This window comes from Engystomops pustulosus, chromosome 2 (assembly GCF_040894005.1).
Source record: "Engystomops pustulosus chromosome 2, aEngPut4.maternal, whole genome shotgun sequence".
In the NCBI taxonomy this organism is placed as follows: domain Eukaryota; kingdom Metazoa; phylum Chordata; class Amphibia; order Anura; family Leptodactylidae; genus Engystomops; species Engystomops pustulosus.
The window spans coordinates 158561628-158577798 of NC_092412.1; the positions used below are offsets into that span (position 1 = coordinate 158561628).

Sequence of the window (16171 nt, forward strand, 5' to 3'; positions counted from 1 at the left end):
GTTGTTAATGCATGCGTTAACAATGCGTTTTGTAAACGCAAATGTTAACAGTGATGTAATTAGGCAAATCACCCCTCCTCAGCTGTTGTATATGCGTTTCAAACGCAATGAAAACGCAGGTCAAACGCAACGTGTGGGTTAAATGCAGAGAAAAACGATTATATTTTGTTAGATTGGGCATTTACGGATGCAGCAATACCTAATGTGTTTGTGATTTTTACTGTTTATTTATATTAGTTTTAGGGAAATGGAGGTGATTTGAACTTAGTTTTTTTTAATTATAATTTTTTTTTTTTTTAGCTTTTTTAATTTTTACTATTTTTCAGACACCCTAGGGTACTTTAACCCTAGGTTGTCCGATTGATCCTACCATATACTATCATACTACTGTGTGGCAGTATATGGGGATTTTCCTCCTCACCAGGAATGTCTTAAAATGTCGTCAGATTTAAAAAGCTTTACACCTAATGCAGGTAATAAGATTACAACGAACCAATATTATAACTGGCATAGTAGTTGTGAGGGATTGACCTGTAAATGGTATGTAGCACCTAGTAAGGTCCTCCCTTCAGCAATACCCAGTACCTGCCTCAATAGAGAGGTAAGGATGTATCTGCTTCTAGCAGGAGCCATTGCCTTCTAGTCTCATCTCTGCTGGACAGTCTAGTTTGGAGTTACTGCTCGCAGCTGGTGTAACAACTTCAATTCCCATATACAAAAGTCACTGTTAGTCTATTACCTAGTGGTCTAACCCCTTTCCACCAAGAGTTGTGCGGAAAAGTTGCATGTTCAATACAAAAATCGAGCGTTTAGACGCAGTATTCTTTTATAGGATCCATATTTGTGAAGCACACTCATTGTGCTGTAGTGAGATCTTGTCTCCGAGAAAATGGCGGGCAGTGTTTTGCTGACACTTCCGGTAACTCCCGTTACCACTGGATATGGAGATTTCCCATGAAACCCTGATATGTCATCAGTGGTCGCCGGGCAAAACAGTCATTTAGAAAATCGGTGAAATTGTGATTTATATATGTTATGTGTTTGTTATTGAGAGTCGTGTTGCTTGGCTGGTAGAAATGAGAACTCGGTTGTGACGGCGCCGCTGAATGGCGGTTCTTATAAGTAGGTATGTTGGTTGTATGAATTGCGGGAGGTTTTATTTTTATTTATTGATGCTGTGAGGCTGCACATTTGTTGGTAGAAGTGCTACATTTTGTATATCTTGATTATTTGTTCCACAATACTGCAGTCATTGATAAAATAGTTCTCTATTTGGGGTTACTCTGTAAGGTTTGGCTTAGGCTACATTCACATTACGTTTTTTTGTATCAGGACAGCTCCTAGCATATGCACTGAGCAAATCTATAGATAATATGTTGTCAAACAGAGGCATCCCTTTTGCCTCTGTATGGGCAGTATACATTGCACGCTGCATGTTTCTATCCTGCTCCCTCCTACTTAGCGACATATGCTGAGCATTCCCTTGTTGACAACCTCTCTGGCTAAAAGGATAGAGCATCAGAAGGACGTATACTTATGAGTCCTAGCCCTCTGTTGTAAGGATATATTGGGAATCTGGCTGCATAATATAAGGACAGTGTGTTTGACACTCCTTGACCCCTTAAGGATGCAGCCATTTTATAGCTTTAAGGGGTATTCCCATTTCAGCAAATTAATGATATTGTTTTTCTTATAAAAAGTTATACAGTACAACTTTTCAATATATTTTCTGTATCAATTCCTCACAGGTTTCTAGATCTCTGATTGCTGTTCTTCTATAGAAATCTTCTGTTTACTTCCAGTGGACAGAAATGTGACCATGGTCACACAGGTGCACGGCTCGCTAAAACACACAGCTCTGTGTGCTACTAACGAACTTTGCACCTGTGAGACCATGGTCAGACTTCTTTTCCCTGGAAGTAAACTTAGAAACGTTCTATAGAACGACAGCATTTTTTTTGCATCGCCGTCTTTCAAGTGACATAACATTTTTACTTTTTTGGCTACAGAGCTCGTTGATGACTTGTTTTCTTGCGGGACATGTTGTACTTTGCAACAGTATAATTCTGGAGTACATGTGTTTTTTCTTTGTGGGATTAAATAGATAAAAATAATAATTTTTGGCTGGATTTTACTAGTACTGCGACGAGCACTAAGGGGTTAAGGTCCGGTGCCACTTCCTTTGTACATAACGGTTGTGCATCCAGTAGGATCCCCTCAGTCAGATAATAAATTATTCCCGAAACCACCCTCTTAACTCTTTACAATTATAACCTAATTGGCTTTACTCTTATACTCAACAACCGCAGCCTGACGTCAAATATTCGAGCATCTATTTAAAAATATATAATGTTATATTTTAATCCCTGATGTCCCAAATAGGGTCTTGTTGTGATTCCATCTTTACCTCTTCTAAAGAAGTGTTTGTGTTTCACCGGCACATTATTCCTATGCCTCAACATTGTGGCATTTTCTTCTGGTGTAAATGAAATCAGTACGTAGGCGGTGCAACATTACATAAGACATTTTTACATTGCGGCAGATGTATGATTTATTGGCATAAGACACCAAGAGCTGCTTGGGCTCCAATTCATTATTTCCTTAGACCAGTGGTGGCGAACCTATGGCACTGGTGCCAGAGATGGCACTCGGAGGCATCTCTGTGGGCACACAGGCTGTCTCCCAGGCACAGAGTTTGCCAGACATGGCATCTTCCTGCAGTCTCAAGTAGTGCCCTGCTATTGTAAAGTGACCCATCCTGTGCTGCTTGGTCTTGTCCAAAGAGTGCCGGATTGGAGCTCAAAGATTCTGGTAGCAATAAGTTTGTTACTGCCTAATTTGCTGTGTTGGCACTTTGGGAAAAGCTAGTGGTTTTTGAGTCTCACTTTGGGCACTCGATCTCGAAAAGGTTCACCATCACTACCTTAGACCATGCCACGGTACAAGAGATGTGCCGTGGTCCAAGGAAACCAATAAATGCCCAAAATGGATCCAGTGACACCTAAGCCCTTCTGGTTGGGGGAACCTGCCAAAGACTGGTAATACTTGCATGAGCAGTACTTGTTTATCTATATGTATTTTTTATGTGTCTATTGCAAACTATACTGATTCTGAAACAGAAATGATATATAGTGAAGAACCAGCAGAATCTTACAGTGTCAAAGCATTTCAGCAGTGATCTTTTTATTTGCAGGCCTAATTTCAACATTGACCATGAAGCCTCTTGTCTGATATGATGTGCTATCTAAATACCTGCTCTACAGTTTTGTGCCTTGAAGATCATTTTCATTAAATAAGCAACCCAGGTAAGGTCATAATATCATCTGACTATGTCTTGTATCTTTTTATTCACATGGTGTTTTCTAACAGGAAGGACTTTCTTTGTACTTCAGTATTCATCTGTCAAGAATAAATGGTACTGCCCAAGGTCATCATTTTCTGTTTTATGGTTTGCTCCTATAGACCCAAAACAGTGATTTTCATAATTTTTTCTGCTCTTATGGCCCACAGCTGATTTAAATGTACGAATACTTTTTAATAGATCAGGTCTTTTAGTTTAACTGTTATTTTAACAGTCTGTGTCTGAGCATGTCCTAGTTATAACAGTTTTTCACTGATAAAACTATAATTCATGAGAATCCTTGAAAAACTGATGAATATCAGCCAAGAGAAACAGACGTTAATGTCAGTTTCTCATGGTTGACAATAGGCTCTGTTGTGGGCATCGAGCCTACAACAAGGTCAGGGAGAGATGCGTTGGGATCACTGAGTAATTATGTACATACTGCAGATTCACAGCTTGCACTGGTACTCTGCTTTTGATTCAGGTTTTTAACACAGAATGTGGATGAGATTGTGTATAAATCCTATACACTATACTGCTAATATAAATTGCTGTGGATTAGACAATAACAATGTGGCTAACCTGCAGCCAAACTGACCTATCTGTCTCGTGTCTCCTGGCCAAAATACTGTCACCTTTGTCACAATGCACATGCGTTTTGGCCGGATGCATTTGCAATGCGTTTTTCAGTACAATGAAAATGCACCGTGTGAACACAACCCAAGATGTATCTGGACATGGGTCAAATGTGCGCTGAGTATTCACTACTGAGCTCCTGTCCTTTTCACTATTTAGTGGCTATGCAGTGTTGGTTCCTGCAAGGGAATCTGAGAAGATTTATGGCAGAGGAGAGCAAAGTGAGTAGATGTGTTGACATAGCAGGGATCAACATAATCAGATATAATCACCTAATCCCTATCCATTTGGAAAGATACCACATAAGAAAGAATATTTGTTCCTACAAAAAGTAAATCTTTAATAAATACCATTCCTGAAGAAGCAAACGGTGCTGGTTTACTGGTGCTTAAGTTTACTGGTGCTTGTAAGATACGTTACATAATAATGTTAATGCATTAAATGTTTAATTATATTCTAAATTAGAATTCATGGTAACTGAATAATTGTTGAGTATTGTTACATAGAATACCGAAAAAAAGTGAATTCAAGATCCCTGCATTAAGCTGTACCTAGTCTTTCCCTTTATTTTACGACTCTCTCGGTTCATGGGGATACATAAATATTCATAAATTGTATTGTATTTTAAATGGTATTTAATAAAGACTGAATTTTTACTTTTAAAGGAAACCACCGCAGACTTTGGTTTGGGACTATTTTTTGGATTGTGTAAAAACCGCTTCACCTATTCATATATGATATTTCTATTTCTAGACCATTGATGACTTTCCTGTGACTGGTAATCTTCTTATATTTTAGTAAGGAAGCTATGGATAGCAAACATAACTTATATATTATGCCACTGAGTGTGAAGGGACGTGGTCGTAGTCTCCAGTTCCTCTCAGTGCTGTAGATGCACAGGGTGTTACAATGAGCAGAGCAGGTCTCCTGTCTCTGCTGCTGCTAGATTACACAGGCAGAAGGAGTTGGGAGAGAGCAGGGGGTTGGGCGAGACATGTTCTGCTCAGTGTAACAGAAGAAGATTACCAGTCACAGTGTCTGGATCTATGAGTAAGTGCCACTAGTTTTTCATGCTTGATTTTGATGGTAGATTTTCTGTAAGGACTAACCTATACACTTGTTGTCAATGAAAGGATTTTATCTAAGAGCCACACTAAAGTTTCCATAGAGTTACACAAACTCAATGCACTGGTATATACAGAGCTATTAAAATATCTCCTCTATATATCACTATATAGTCCTTTTGTTGTAAAGCATATAATTAATACAATTAAATGAATAAAAATGTGTGGCACAACATAAGGTATACTTTTTGTATAACCAGGGGAACCTTTACAATATAGTAAAAAGTATTTATAGCATTTTTTATTTAACATATAATCTCGTAAATTAAAGGTATGCTGTAAAAACTAAACTTCGCCATAGAGGAATCTGTTCACGTTGTGTATTATGTGTGGATTTGTTGCACAGCCTTTCCACGCTGCAAATCTGTAGCAAAATCCAGTAGCCTTGTCATGTGTGGGAATGGCCCTATGCTTAATCTCTTACTTTGATGCGCCTATTTACTAATTTTAAGTCCCTTGTCGTGATTACTCACTTTAGTGTCCAGGACTTGGAGCTCAGTCCAGGGCTAACCTCTCCTGAGTAGAGGTCATTGTGTGACAACACTATCCTCTGGGACAGCCACAGCCTCCTGGCTCTGCATCCGGTACAATTCTTATGGAGGTGCAGGCAGAGGATTTGGCCTCCATAGTACCAGAGCTCCACAATTTGTTCTCTAGTAGCTGTGTGTGAGAGTGTTGAGCCAGCAGTTCTGTGTGGCTGTTCTCTTTGCCCCTCAACTACAGTAAAAAGTCTTTACATTGTTAGACACACGAGTCTTTATGCAAAAAGCAATGCTGAGAAGCTTCCTAGCTTTTTCTTTTTTTTACAGAATTTTACTGTTACATAGGAATGACATATCCCAGACATCCCTCCCCCTAACAGTCTGGACAAGTTGCACAATGTATATTACCGATATATTACAGAGATATATATACAGCTTATACAGATTTTGTTATGACAATTTACAACATATTTATATCGGATTTTCCATATTAAAGAAACGTTGTGATGGCAGGCAGGAATGAAGTCTTCTGCAAAAATTTGTGACACCATTTATAAGAAAATTCTTTCCTTCTAGCAGATTCTGCTCTGTATCCTATTCAGAAAACATTTCACCTAAGTTTGTGTATTTTGTGCGACAATTTTAAAATGAGTTAATTATCTTTTTCTATATATTGATCTAAAAGTTACATTTCTTTTTACCCAGCTTAGAATCCACAATGCCTGTTGACACCATGGCTCCCAAAGACATTATGACAAACTCTCATGCCAAGTCCATCTTAAATACTATGAACTCTCTACGCAAGAGCCAGACCTTATGTGATGTGACCCTCCGTGTAAACATGAAGGATTTTCCTGCTCACCGTATAGTACTAGCTGCCTGCAGTGATTATTTTTGTGCAATGTTTACTAGTGAGGTAAGATGGAAACCAAGGTTGAGAACTAAAGGTTTAGAACAGGCTGTGTGCTGATACTTTATCTTCTGCGTGAGATTACACTATACAGATTGAGGGGGAAGTTTTGAAGGAGCAGGGGGAGGCAGTGTAACAGCTTCAAATTGACTAAAAAAAAATTGATATTTTTACACCTTAAATTGAGTTTACCTTCAGTAAATTCAGTTAAATATCGCAGCTGACAATGCAAATCAAAGCACAAACCAACAGAAGCCAGAAAGAGCTGCCTATATAGCTCAAAGACAGAATTATGTGGATGTACAAACCAAGATTGAGGATACATGATGCTTCAACTGAATGCAGGGCTTGAATACTTCCAATATGTCAATATACTACATTCTCAGATGTGCCCAATCCATGCTTATTCTTCCAGTCCCTTTTATATGTTATTGCCATGGTGGGGATCATTAAGGGTGGTAATGGGTTATGATGCGGAATTACTGCATATCTCCCAGATAAATTTTTTGAACTGGTTATCTGAGTTCATATGGTTGCCTGGAATGGGAAAAGGATCCGCTCATGCTCCATTGACAATAGAAAAAGACTTCCAAGAAAGCTCATCTTTGTGGCTGAGAAAAAAACGTTCTCAAGAATGTCCATAAGATTTAAAGTGACCAAGTGCTAGGGCAGCATTCACACGAATGTATGGGGGCGTATATACGGCTGCATATACATCCCCCATAGTTGTCTACGGCACCTGGACTTGGTACAGTGAGCACAACGTACCACAAAAAAAGATAGAACATGCTCTATCTTTTGGCCGTAATTATGTCGTGCAGAACTATTCTCTATGGAGAGAGGAGTGGCCAGCAGAGCTCCCTACTCCTCCTCTCCACCGCGCCCGATGTGTGCATTGCTTAATTAGCTGGTTGTTGTTTTTTTTTTTTTTTTTTTTCCCCCCAGAGATCCCACCTAAGGCTCACCTAAACCTTACATGCCTCCACATTACAATTAGATCACACTTGACAAAGGTCGAAATGACCGAAACGTTATATATTTGATTGATCTGAATATTGCTTGATACAAAGTTATTTCAAGGTGAAGGCCGAATGTCATGAAATTCTCACTGTAAATAAAAACCGATATAAGCAAAGAAAAATTGTGTGTGCCAAAAATTTATCTGACATATTGAATACAAGTGGACTGAGAATTCCAATTTTTGAGCACCACATAACTTTTTGAAGAGTGCGGTACCTCTGCCATTTATATTTGGCTACGTTTGTGTGAATGTAGTCTAACATGTGCGTGCCTGGCCGTAGTCTGGGCGAGCACACAATGGCCCGGGACAGAGAAGGTGAACCCTCCCCTCACATAAAAAAAGATAGAACATGTTCTATTTTATTTCTCATGTACGGTGCCACACTCTTGCCTACTGCTGTCTACGGGGACATATATACAGCTGCAAGCTTGCTGCCACATATACATCTGCACAATGGCAGTGTGAGTGAGGCCTTATTTTTCTTCTTATATTTGGCTTGTATCCACAGTTATCTGAGAAAGGCAAACCATATGTGGATATCCAGGGACTTACATCATCTACAATGGAAATCCTACTTGACTTTGTCTATACAGAGACTGTTCATGTAACGGTGGAAAATGTACAAGAACTCCTGCCGGCTGCCTGCTTACTCCAGTTGAAAGGTGAGCGCATGACAGATTTACAAGCTATTCTTTTAGGGTAAGTAATGACCTGCAAGTGATATGATTATATTTTTTATATAGCATGCTTGTAATAGTAATATGAATCGGGGCACTATTTTGAAGATTGGGGGGTATTTTAATTAAAAGGTAATGTAATGATGTGATCCGCTACACAGGTGTCAAGCAGGCATGCTGTGACTTTCTGGAATCTCAACTTGATCCATCCAACTGTCTAGGGATCCGAGACTTTGCAGAGACCCATAATTGCTTGGACCTTATGCAGGCTGCAGAGGTATACAGCCAGAAGCACTTCCCAGAGGTGGTACAACATGAGGAGTTCATGTTGCTTCAACAAGAGGAAGTAGAGAAATTAATCCGATGTGATGAGATTCAGGTAGAAATGTGTTCATGTGTGTGTATATAAAAATATATATATGTGTATGTGTGTGTGTGGTCCCCTTCTTAAAGGGAACCTGTCACCAGGAGACCCATTTTTAGCACTCCCCCAGTTCCCACAGAGCATAGTACATACACTGCCAAAGTGTTTTTGTATTAAAAATTGGTTTTACAGAAAAAACATATGTTATATTGTACCTTTCATTAGCATCTGCTGTGTGACTAGGCAGTTGCCTAATGGGAGGGTCTGGAAATGAGCAGTTCCCCCCACCCTTGGGAAACATGTGACCTTTTCAAATAATAACTCGCCTCACTCGGGATTGGCTGTAGAGGAGCAGGGGGCGGCGCTAAGCCCAGTGATGGGTGTTTTCATATATTTGAAAGGTTACATGGAGTAGCTGTTTCCCAAGGGTGGGGGGAACTGCTCCTTTCCAGCCCCTCCCAATAGGCAACTGCCTAGTCACACAGCAGATGCTAATGAAAGGTACAATATAACATATCTTTTTTTCTGTAAAACCAATTTTTAATACAAAACACTTTGGCAGTGTATGTACTATGCTCTGTGGGGACTGGGGGAGTGCTAAAAATGGGTCTCCTGTTGACAGGTTCCCTTTAAGGACACCCTAGCTACAGACGGATCCCTCCGCCAACTGTGACCCCTGGTGAATCAGTTGTTAGGTGTCTGTTATGAAGCTTTTTTGATAATCCTTGATCCCATTAGAGCAAAAAAAATGTAAAATCCAATTGTCTCTGTATCTCCAGATATTTTTTTTTTTTTGGTCCCAATTATAAAATATATGGTTCCAACTTGCATACAAATTCAACTTAAGAACAAACCTACGGAACTTATCTTGTATGTAACCCGGGGACTGCCTTGTACGTAAGCCGAGGGTGGGAAATTCATTGGTCACAGCCCCCTGTAGTATATAGCCTGCCAGCCCTCTGTAGTATATAGCCTGCAAGCCACTACCCCCAATATAATGCCCCCCCCCCCCTGGCAGGTCCTCTTCTATACAGTGTTGCTGGTATCGGCTCCGTGTCCCTGCGGGGTCTGTCGCAGGTATAATGACGGCAGCTGCTCGCTTACATCATAGTGTGTGCTGATGCGGGCGCACATAGTAGAATGTCAGTGAGTGGCTGACGTCACATTCCCTGCGCCGAAGCATCGCTGTATAGAAGAGTACCTGCCAATAGGGGGGCGTCGGAGGATGAGTACTTTGTTTGTTTGTTTTAGTTTTTTTTTTCTTGACTCGAGTATAAGCCGAGGTGAGGTTTTTGAGCATATATTTTGTGCTGAAAAACTTGGCTTATACTCAAGTATATACAGTATTATCATTCATTGAGACCTAGTGTTCCCTTTATTTTATTGAGCAGTGCGTATTGTGCCAATCTATTCTGGGTTACCTTTTCTTTCTGTTTTGATCATTATTATTTTTTAATTTCTGTTATGCAGATTGACTCTGAAGAGCCTGTATTTGAGGCGGTTATAAACTGGGTGAAACATAACAAGCAGCATAGGGAAAAATCTCTGCCGCAGCTTCTTCAGTATGTGCGCATGCCTTTGTTGACACCACGTTACATCACAGATGTAATAGATACAGAGGTATGCAGTGTAAATGACATTTCTGACATTTTCTTTGCCCCTTCTTATTTATACAGTTATGTAATTTTTTTTCTTCCATGTCTACATTCCTACAGCCTCTAATCAGATGCAGTTTACAATGCAGAGACCTGGTGGATGAAGCTAAGAAATTTCACTTACGACCAGAACTACGGAGTCAGATGCAGGGTCCTAGAACCCGAGTGCGTCTGGGTATGTTTAGAAATAGTTGTAAAGTACTGACTAGGAGAGACCTGCTCTGCTTATTGTAACAACCAGTTACATCACTGAGGGAGATGGATAGATTGCCTTTAATTCTGTAGTCTATCTGATGGCATAAGAACATCCTCCTTACTGATCAGAGGATACTGTGGATCTAGGAGCCAAGCACAGGGTAGTGTCTCAGATTACCAAAGTCCAGTGCACTTAGTGTAGTCTATGAAGCTGGTAGTTATTTTTCAAAAAAGTGTTTGTGAATGTTGGTAAAGGCACCAGAAAGATTAAAATGAAGGTCATGGAAGAAACTTAACTCCTAATAGAGATTGCCTTTGTAGGCCATTCAGGTGTACAAAGACTTAAAGGACATGCATGCTCTGCTGAGAATTCTGTGTAAGAAATATGCAAATATTTCTAGGGTTGGAAAAAGAAAATTATGCTGCTTACCTTAAAGGAATTTACAGTTTTACCTGAAGAAAATGTTTTAAAAACATTTGTAATACCAATTACAAATCTGCTTTTGTAATTAACATTACTGGTTCCATTCACTTGAAAGCCTCTTTGACACAAACATATGATTTCTCCAGTCCTGCATTCCTGTGCCGTTTGAATTTTTATACATCTGACGTTTTTCATCCGTATGTCATTGTATGAGTACCGTAAAAATATAAAATACGGTGGGCTGGCATATGATGACTGGGTGATGGATGCTGGATGGATGGATGCACGTCCCACTGATCCTGAACTCCCTGGATACTGCACATATATACGGAAGCAAATGGTGCAGAACCACATGCAGCACATATGCAACATGTATTTAAATGGGGCATACGGAAATACTGCAGAAATTAGGGCACGCTCTATATTTTTACATTTTTCGTACAGTACGGTGGACAATACGGCCATTTAAATGGATGGCCTTATTGCCCATTGAAGTGAATGTTCCCGTATGACAACCATATGAAAACTGTACCGTTAGCATACGGCCGTTTTCATGCGTTTGTGTGAAAGAGGCTTTAAAAGTATACCTGGCTCTCTACCAGCAAACTGCATTGATGCATGATGGCGTCCAAGTCCTTGTGTCACCATCATTATCTCCTCACAGCGTATGAACTTTTAAAAGCGAGTGGAGCCAGTAACGTTAATTATAAAGGCAGATTGGGATTTGGGCTCTTTTTAATATTGTTAGATGAAAATGTTAAATCCAAATGACGGGTTCGTTTTGAATAAGGTAGTCCAATTCTTAAACTTCAATGTCTGACATTCCAGAAGCCCAGTGATCTGATGCGGGAGAAGGAATAGATTTCCAACTGTGGACAGCATGGTCATTGCATCTTTTCAGGTCAATGTAGAGAATTGGTTTGGTTATTTGAGAGGCCATGGATGTGGTTCAGGGAAATCTCCATAAGGAGTGTAGTTTCTTCCCTGTCCCACATTTGCAAATTCCAAGGTGTATTCTAAGTCTGCATTATACAATAAATCGTTTTTTACTTTTGAACCTACGCTTTTCCCTAACCTCATGGATAGTAGCCGAAAGGATTTTATTTTCTACCTGTGCATTTGTCTTGTTGGTTATATTTATTTGTGTTTTTATATTGATCTATTTTATTTTTAAGGAGCCAACGAAGTGTTACTTGTTATTGGTGGATTTGGTAGCCAACAATCTCCTATAGATGTAGTGGAGAAATATGACCCTAAAACTCAAGAGTGGAGTTTCCTTCCGGTAAGAAAATATTTTTAAAATGCCAGTACATACACAGAAATAAATTTACATTCCAATATTTACTACAGCCTGGTGCATGTTATAGTTAAATTTTGACGCCAGCAAGGAGAATTGTGGGTTTGATAAAATAAATGGCTGGAGCCTCTTAGTATATCCAGATTGATGTGCATGCGGTGAGGGCATCACCTATATGTGGAGGATGAAACTAAATATAGGACAATCTTGGAAGAAAACCTGGTAGTGGCTGCAAAACACTTGTAGTCCAGCTGGAAGATTAAATACAGCCAAAATTACAATGTTTACATCAATGTATATCCGTATGTTAAAAAAGTTCAGATGTAAATGTCACTGCGACTCAGTGGCTTGACTTGAAAATTGCTGTTTACGAACTTCCCCAACCTATCTGACTTGGTCTTACAAAGAAGAATAGACAAGACATCCCAGCAAAGCTGGTAGACATACCCCAAAAGACTTACAGATGTAATTGTTGCTAAAGGTGTTCATACAAAGTATTGAATAGGGGCTAAATACGAATCTGTGCCACCCTTGTAATTTTTGCAAAAATTGGAAAAATATTGCCCATGTACTGCAATACAGTAGTTTTGCAGTATATGGTATGAGTGTTCATGCCACTTAGGTTCAAAGTTTCCTAGGGGGTGTGAAAAACAGTGGAAATATTGGAAATAATAATAAACAAACATTTTTATGAACATGTTAGGTATCACCACATCCAAAAATTACCGATCTGTCAAAATACTAAAGTGATTATATCTGTCAGTGAACCCTGTAACAAAAAAATGGGGAATCATCTTTTTTTTTTTTTTTCCTGTTTTTGTAGAACAGTTTTTTTTTTTTTTTTTTTTTTTAATCTATTAAAACAATATAAAACCTATATGAGTTTGGAATCTGTCTGATTGTACAGAGCCAAAGAATACACGGGAGGTGTTTGAAGCACACACAAAAAACTAAAACGGCCATTGGTAGGAAGTTAAAGAAAAGTTCAAGGGGTATGAATACTCTTGCAACCCACTATATTTCCGATGGAGTCCAAGATGGAAATACTCCTTAAGAAATTTTGAAAAATGTAAACCAGGGCTATAATCGGGGAAGCTGTTTTTCCCTTTACAACTTCTATATGGCTATATATGTCCACACACCCTGTGCGATGCCAGGTATGTAGATGTTGTGGCATGGTGCACACTCCAAACGGTTCTATATTTGGAACCAGTTCTGGTGTTATTTAAAAAAAGAATTTCATTTTAAATTACACCAGGATTGTGTTTCTAGATGTATCTTTCTCTTTCTGGCACCTAGAAAAACAGTCCTGGTATGATATGTAAGAGGGCGGTTTCCTCTCTTAAATGACATCCTAGAAATATGACATTTCATACCCTACCTGAGGGTGATTAGTAGTTTAATGGGATAAAATCTAGTGACAGTGTCCCTTTTAAGCTGTACATACAGTGTTACACAGAGTAGTAATGAAATTAATTTTAATGTATGGTATGTATTCATTGTATTTTTTACCCTTGCTCTTTAGAGCATTACTCGCAAGCGCCGCTATGTAGCCACAGTGTCACTTGGAGACCGTGTTTATGTGATTGGAGGATATGATGGGCGATCCCGACTCAGCTCAGTGGAGTGTTTGGATTACACCTCAGAAGAGGATGGGGTGTGGTACTCCGTGGCTCCCATGAATGTGAGACGAGGCCTTGCAGGAGCCACTACTTTAGGAGGTACTGGGGTCATAATGAGATAATTTGTGTCTAAGAAGAAAAAAAAATAGCCATGTACAGTTAGTTATATATTTACTTCACCTTGGATATGGTGCCATAAGGATGTTTTATTTTAGTGATTAACGCCTTAGTGCTCTTTGTCCGATATATCTGAGGCAGGCGTACGTTTGATGTGACCCTGTCTCGTGACAGCCTGGCAGGATGTGCCAGGATCAAAAGGGGACACCCCCCTTCCCCAAGACCTTGCAGGACCATTTGATTGATAACTGCCATTGGCAAGTCAATACAGATACAGTGATCTATGACCCATAGTATTCTCCAACCCCGCCATTCTGCCTTTTTTACTTGTGTTTTCTCCCCGATGGTTCTTTTCCTCTCCAACTGCACTTTTAAATGTGTTTATGATAGTAGGAGTAGTACACACCGTGCGTGCAGGAGAGAGCAGTTTCTGCGCGAGAGCCACCAGGGTTTCTGCGCCCACATCGGTGGCCCCCAGTAACTATGCCCCTCAGGACCCTAATTTTTACGGCTAGTCCTGGGATGCATATAGACTCGACAGGGCTTAGACCAGTAGTATTATAAGATTTTTTTTTTTTTTTTAAAGGGATGGAAATGCAATGCACATAAATACAAAAAACAGTGAACAGTACAATTTTACAGTATGCATACTTGGTCTGCTACCACACACGGATCATTTTCACAGTAAAAGAAAGGAAAAGAACATGTAGAAACATTTAAGCATGTTTATAGTCCTACATTTGCAAAGTGCACCATCCAACACTGGGTTCAAATAAAGTGTAGCACATGCCCTTGTAACAATAGATAAATTGGAAACACAAACAGCACAAAGCACCCAACCAGGTACCTGCACCATATTCCTACCCCTGGATTGCCTAGATGGGGCGATAGAGACTCCTATGTTAGAGTGTGTCTAGGATGCAATTTGGGGAACTGCAGTAAAGGGAGTGTGAAGCCATTTGTCCCAAATGGCAAGGAACCGCCTATCGAGCCTATCCTTCTTTCTATGGATAAATAAAAACTTTTTGAGTGGCAGGGCATTATTCACTGTCTAAATCCAATAACGGAGAGAGGGGTTGTCCAGCCATACAAAATTTGGCTACTGTCTTCCTAGCATAATACAGAGTTTTGGTAATGAAAGCACATTCTGCTGTGGATTGGAACAATTCGGGATCCACCAGAGGGAGAAAGAGCTTAGGGTCATCAGGGACAGCTACTCCTTTTTTTTTTGTTGAACAGGAATTTACAAACCTGTTCCCAGAACCCACTAACCACAGTGCAGGACCATTATAAATCAAAGAAGGTTCCAGAGGTCTCAGAGTATTAAGAACCAAGGTCCAGAAACCTGGGGTGAAAGTCTACTAGTAGTTAGGTATGCTTGATGGAGGATATATACCTGGGACATTCTGTCTCCCAGGTTGGGGGAGGCCAGCTTAGGTGAAGAGAGGGCGAGATCCCTATCCAGGGACCAAGGTCACTCTCCCACCATATCCTCGCCAGTGCAGGTGCCCGTTTGATGTGAGTGGATAGTAACTTTCTGTACAACCGGGATTGAGAGCCCTTCCCGGGGCCTGCAAGAGGATGAGGGGTACAGCAAAGGAGTTTTCTACCAACTGGTCACCCAGAAACCCTCTGTTTATAGCATAGGGAGTTGAAGATCTAGCAGATAGAATGAGTTTGGCAAGTTATAGGAAGCCTTTAACTGCTGAAATGAATGGAGGACATCAGCAATACAGACATCCCTCTTATAGAACACTCCTCTGGTCCTCCATCTAACCCCATTAAGGTAGTGTACTTGTCAAGCCCAGTAGCATGGTAGTGGGAATGAATTCTTGTCCGCAACAAAAGAAGTTGGCGCAGCAATGGGGATGCACCGCTGGTCCAGCCACCCTCCTCCTAGGAGCGAAACAGAAAGCTGGGGCAAGCTTAGACCTCCCCCTCCACAAGCTAATAGGGCTGTGCAACTGTGAAGCTTTTGAAAGAATATGAACTGGACTGAAACATTTTGACCAAGTTAACACGGGACAGAAAGGGATAGGAAAAGTTATGACCGTGCGCTGACGCATAAAAGGCAGTAGGGGAAATGCATTCAGAGGGTAGTAGTCCACAATAGAGAGTGTAACCCGCAATCCTAGGTATGTGACCTGATGTCACATGAAGAGGTTCAACTGCAGCTTTTGCCGTGGGAAGTAAGTGGTCAAAGGAGGAGGAGGGAGGGGGGGCAGATGGATACTCCCCGCTGCATTAAATGGAAAAAAAAAAAAACGTGATACAGCTCCAGAGGGTTAGGGTATTTCTTCCCAC

At 40.3% G+C, this 16171-nt stretch overlaps 1 protein-coding gene across 7 annotated transcripts in view; it reads left to right on the top strand.

The window, feature by feature from the left end:
* Positions 1 to 449: 449 nt before the first annotated feature.
* The window catches only part of KLHL12 (kelch like family member 12), a 35733-nt gene continuing 20011 nt past the window's right edge, over positions 450 to 16171 (top strand). Inside the window, exons 1-9 of one of the 7 annotated variants that reach the window (XM_072137140.1) lie at positions 450 to 473; positions 3194 to 3305; positions 6296 to 6501; positions 8025 to 8178; positions 8355 to 8572; positions 10028 to 10177; positions 10273 to 10387; positions 12007 to 12113; positions 13654 to 13849. In XM_072137140.1, the coding sequence (XP_071993241.1) occupies positions 6304 to 6501; positions 8025 to 8178; positions 8355 to 8572; positions 10028 to 10177; positions 10273 to 10387; positions 12007 to 12113; positions 13654 to 13849 (1138 nt within the window). In that variant the 5' untranslated portion in view covers positions 450 to 473; positions 3194 to 3305; positions 6296 to 6303. Of the gene's footprint in view, positions 474 to 885; positions 1127 to 3193; positions 3306 to 6290; positions 6502 to 8024; positions 8179 to 8354; positions 8573 to 10027; positions 10178 to 10272; positions 10388 to 12006; positions 12114 to 13653; positions 13850 to 16171 lie in introns of those variants that run through there. The other 6 variants (XM_072137139.1, XM_072137138.1, XM_072137141.1 and 3 more) reach the window with 6 other exon arrangements.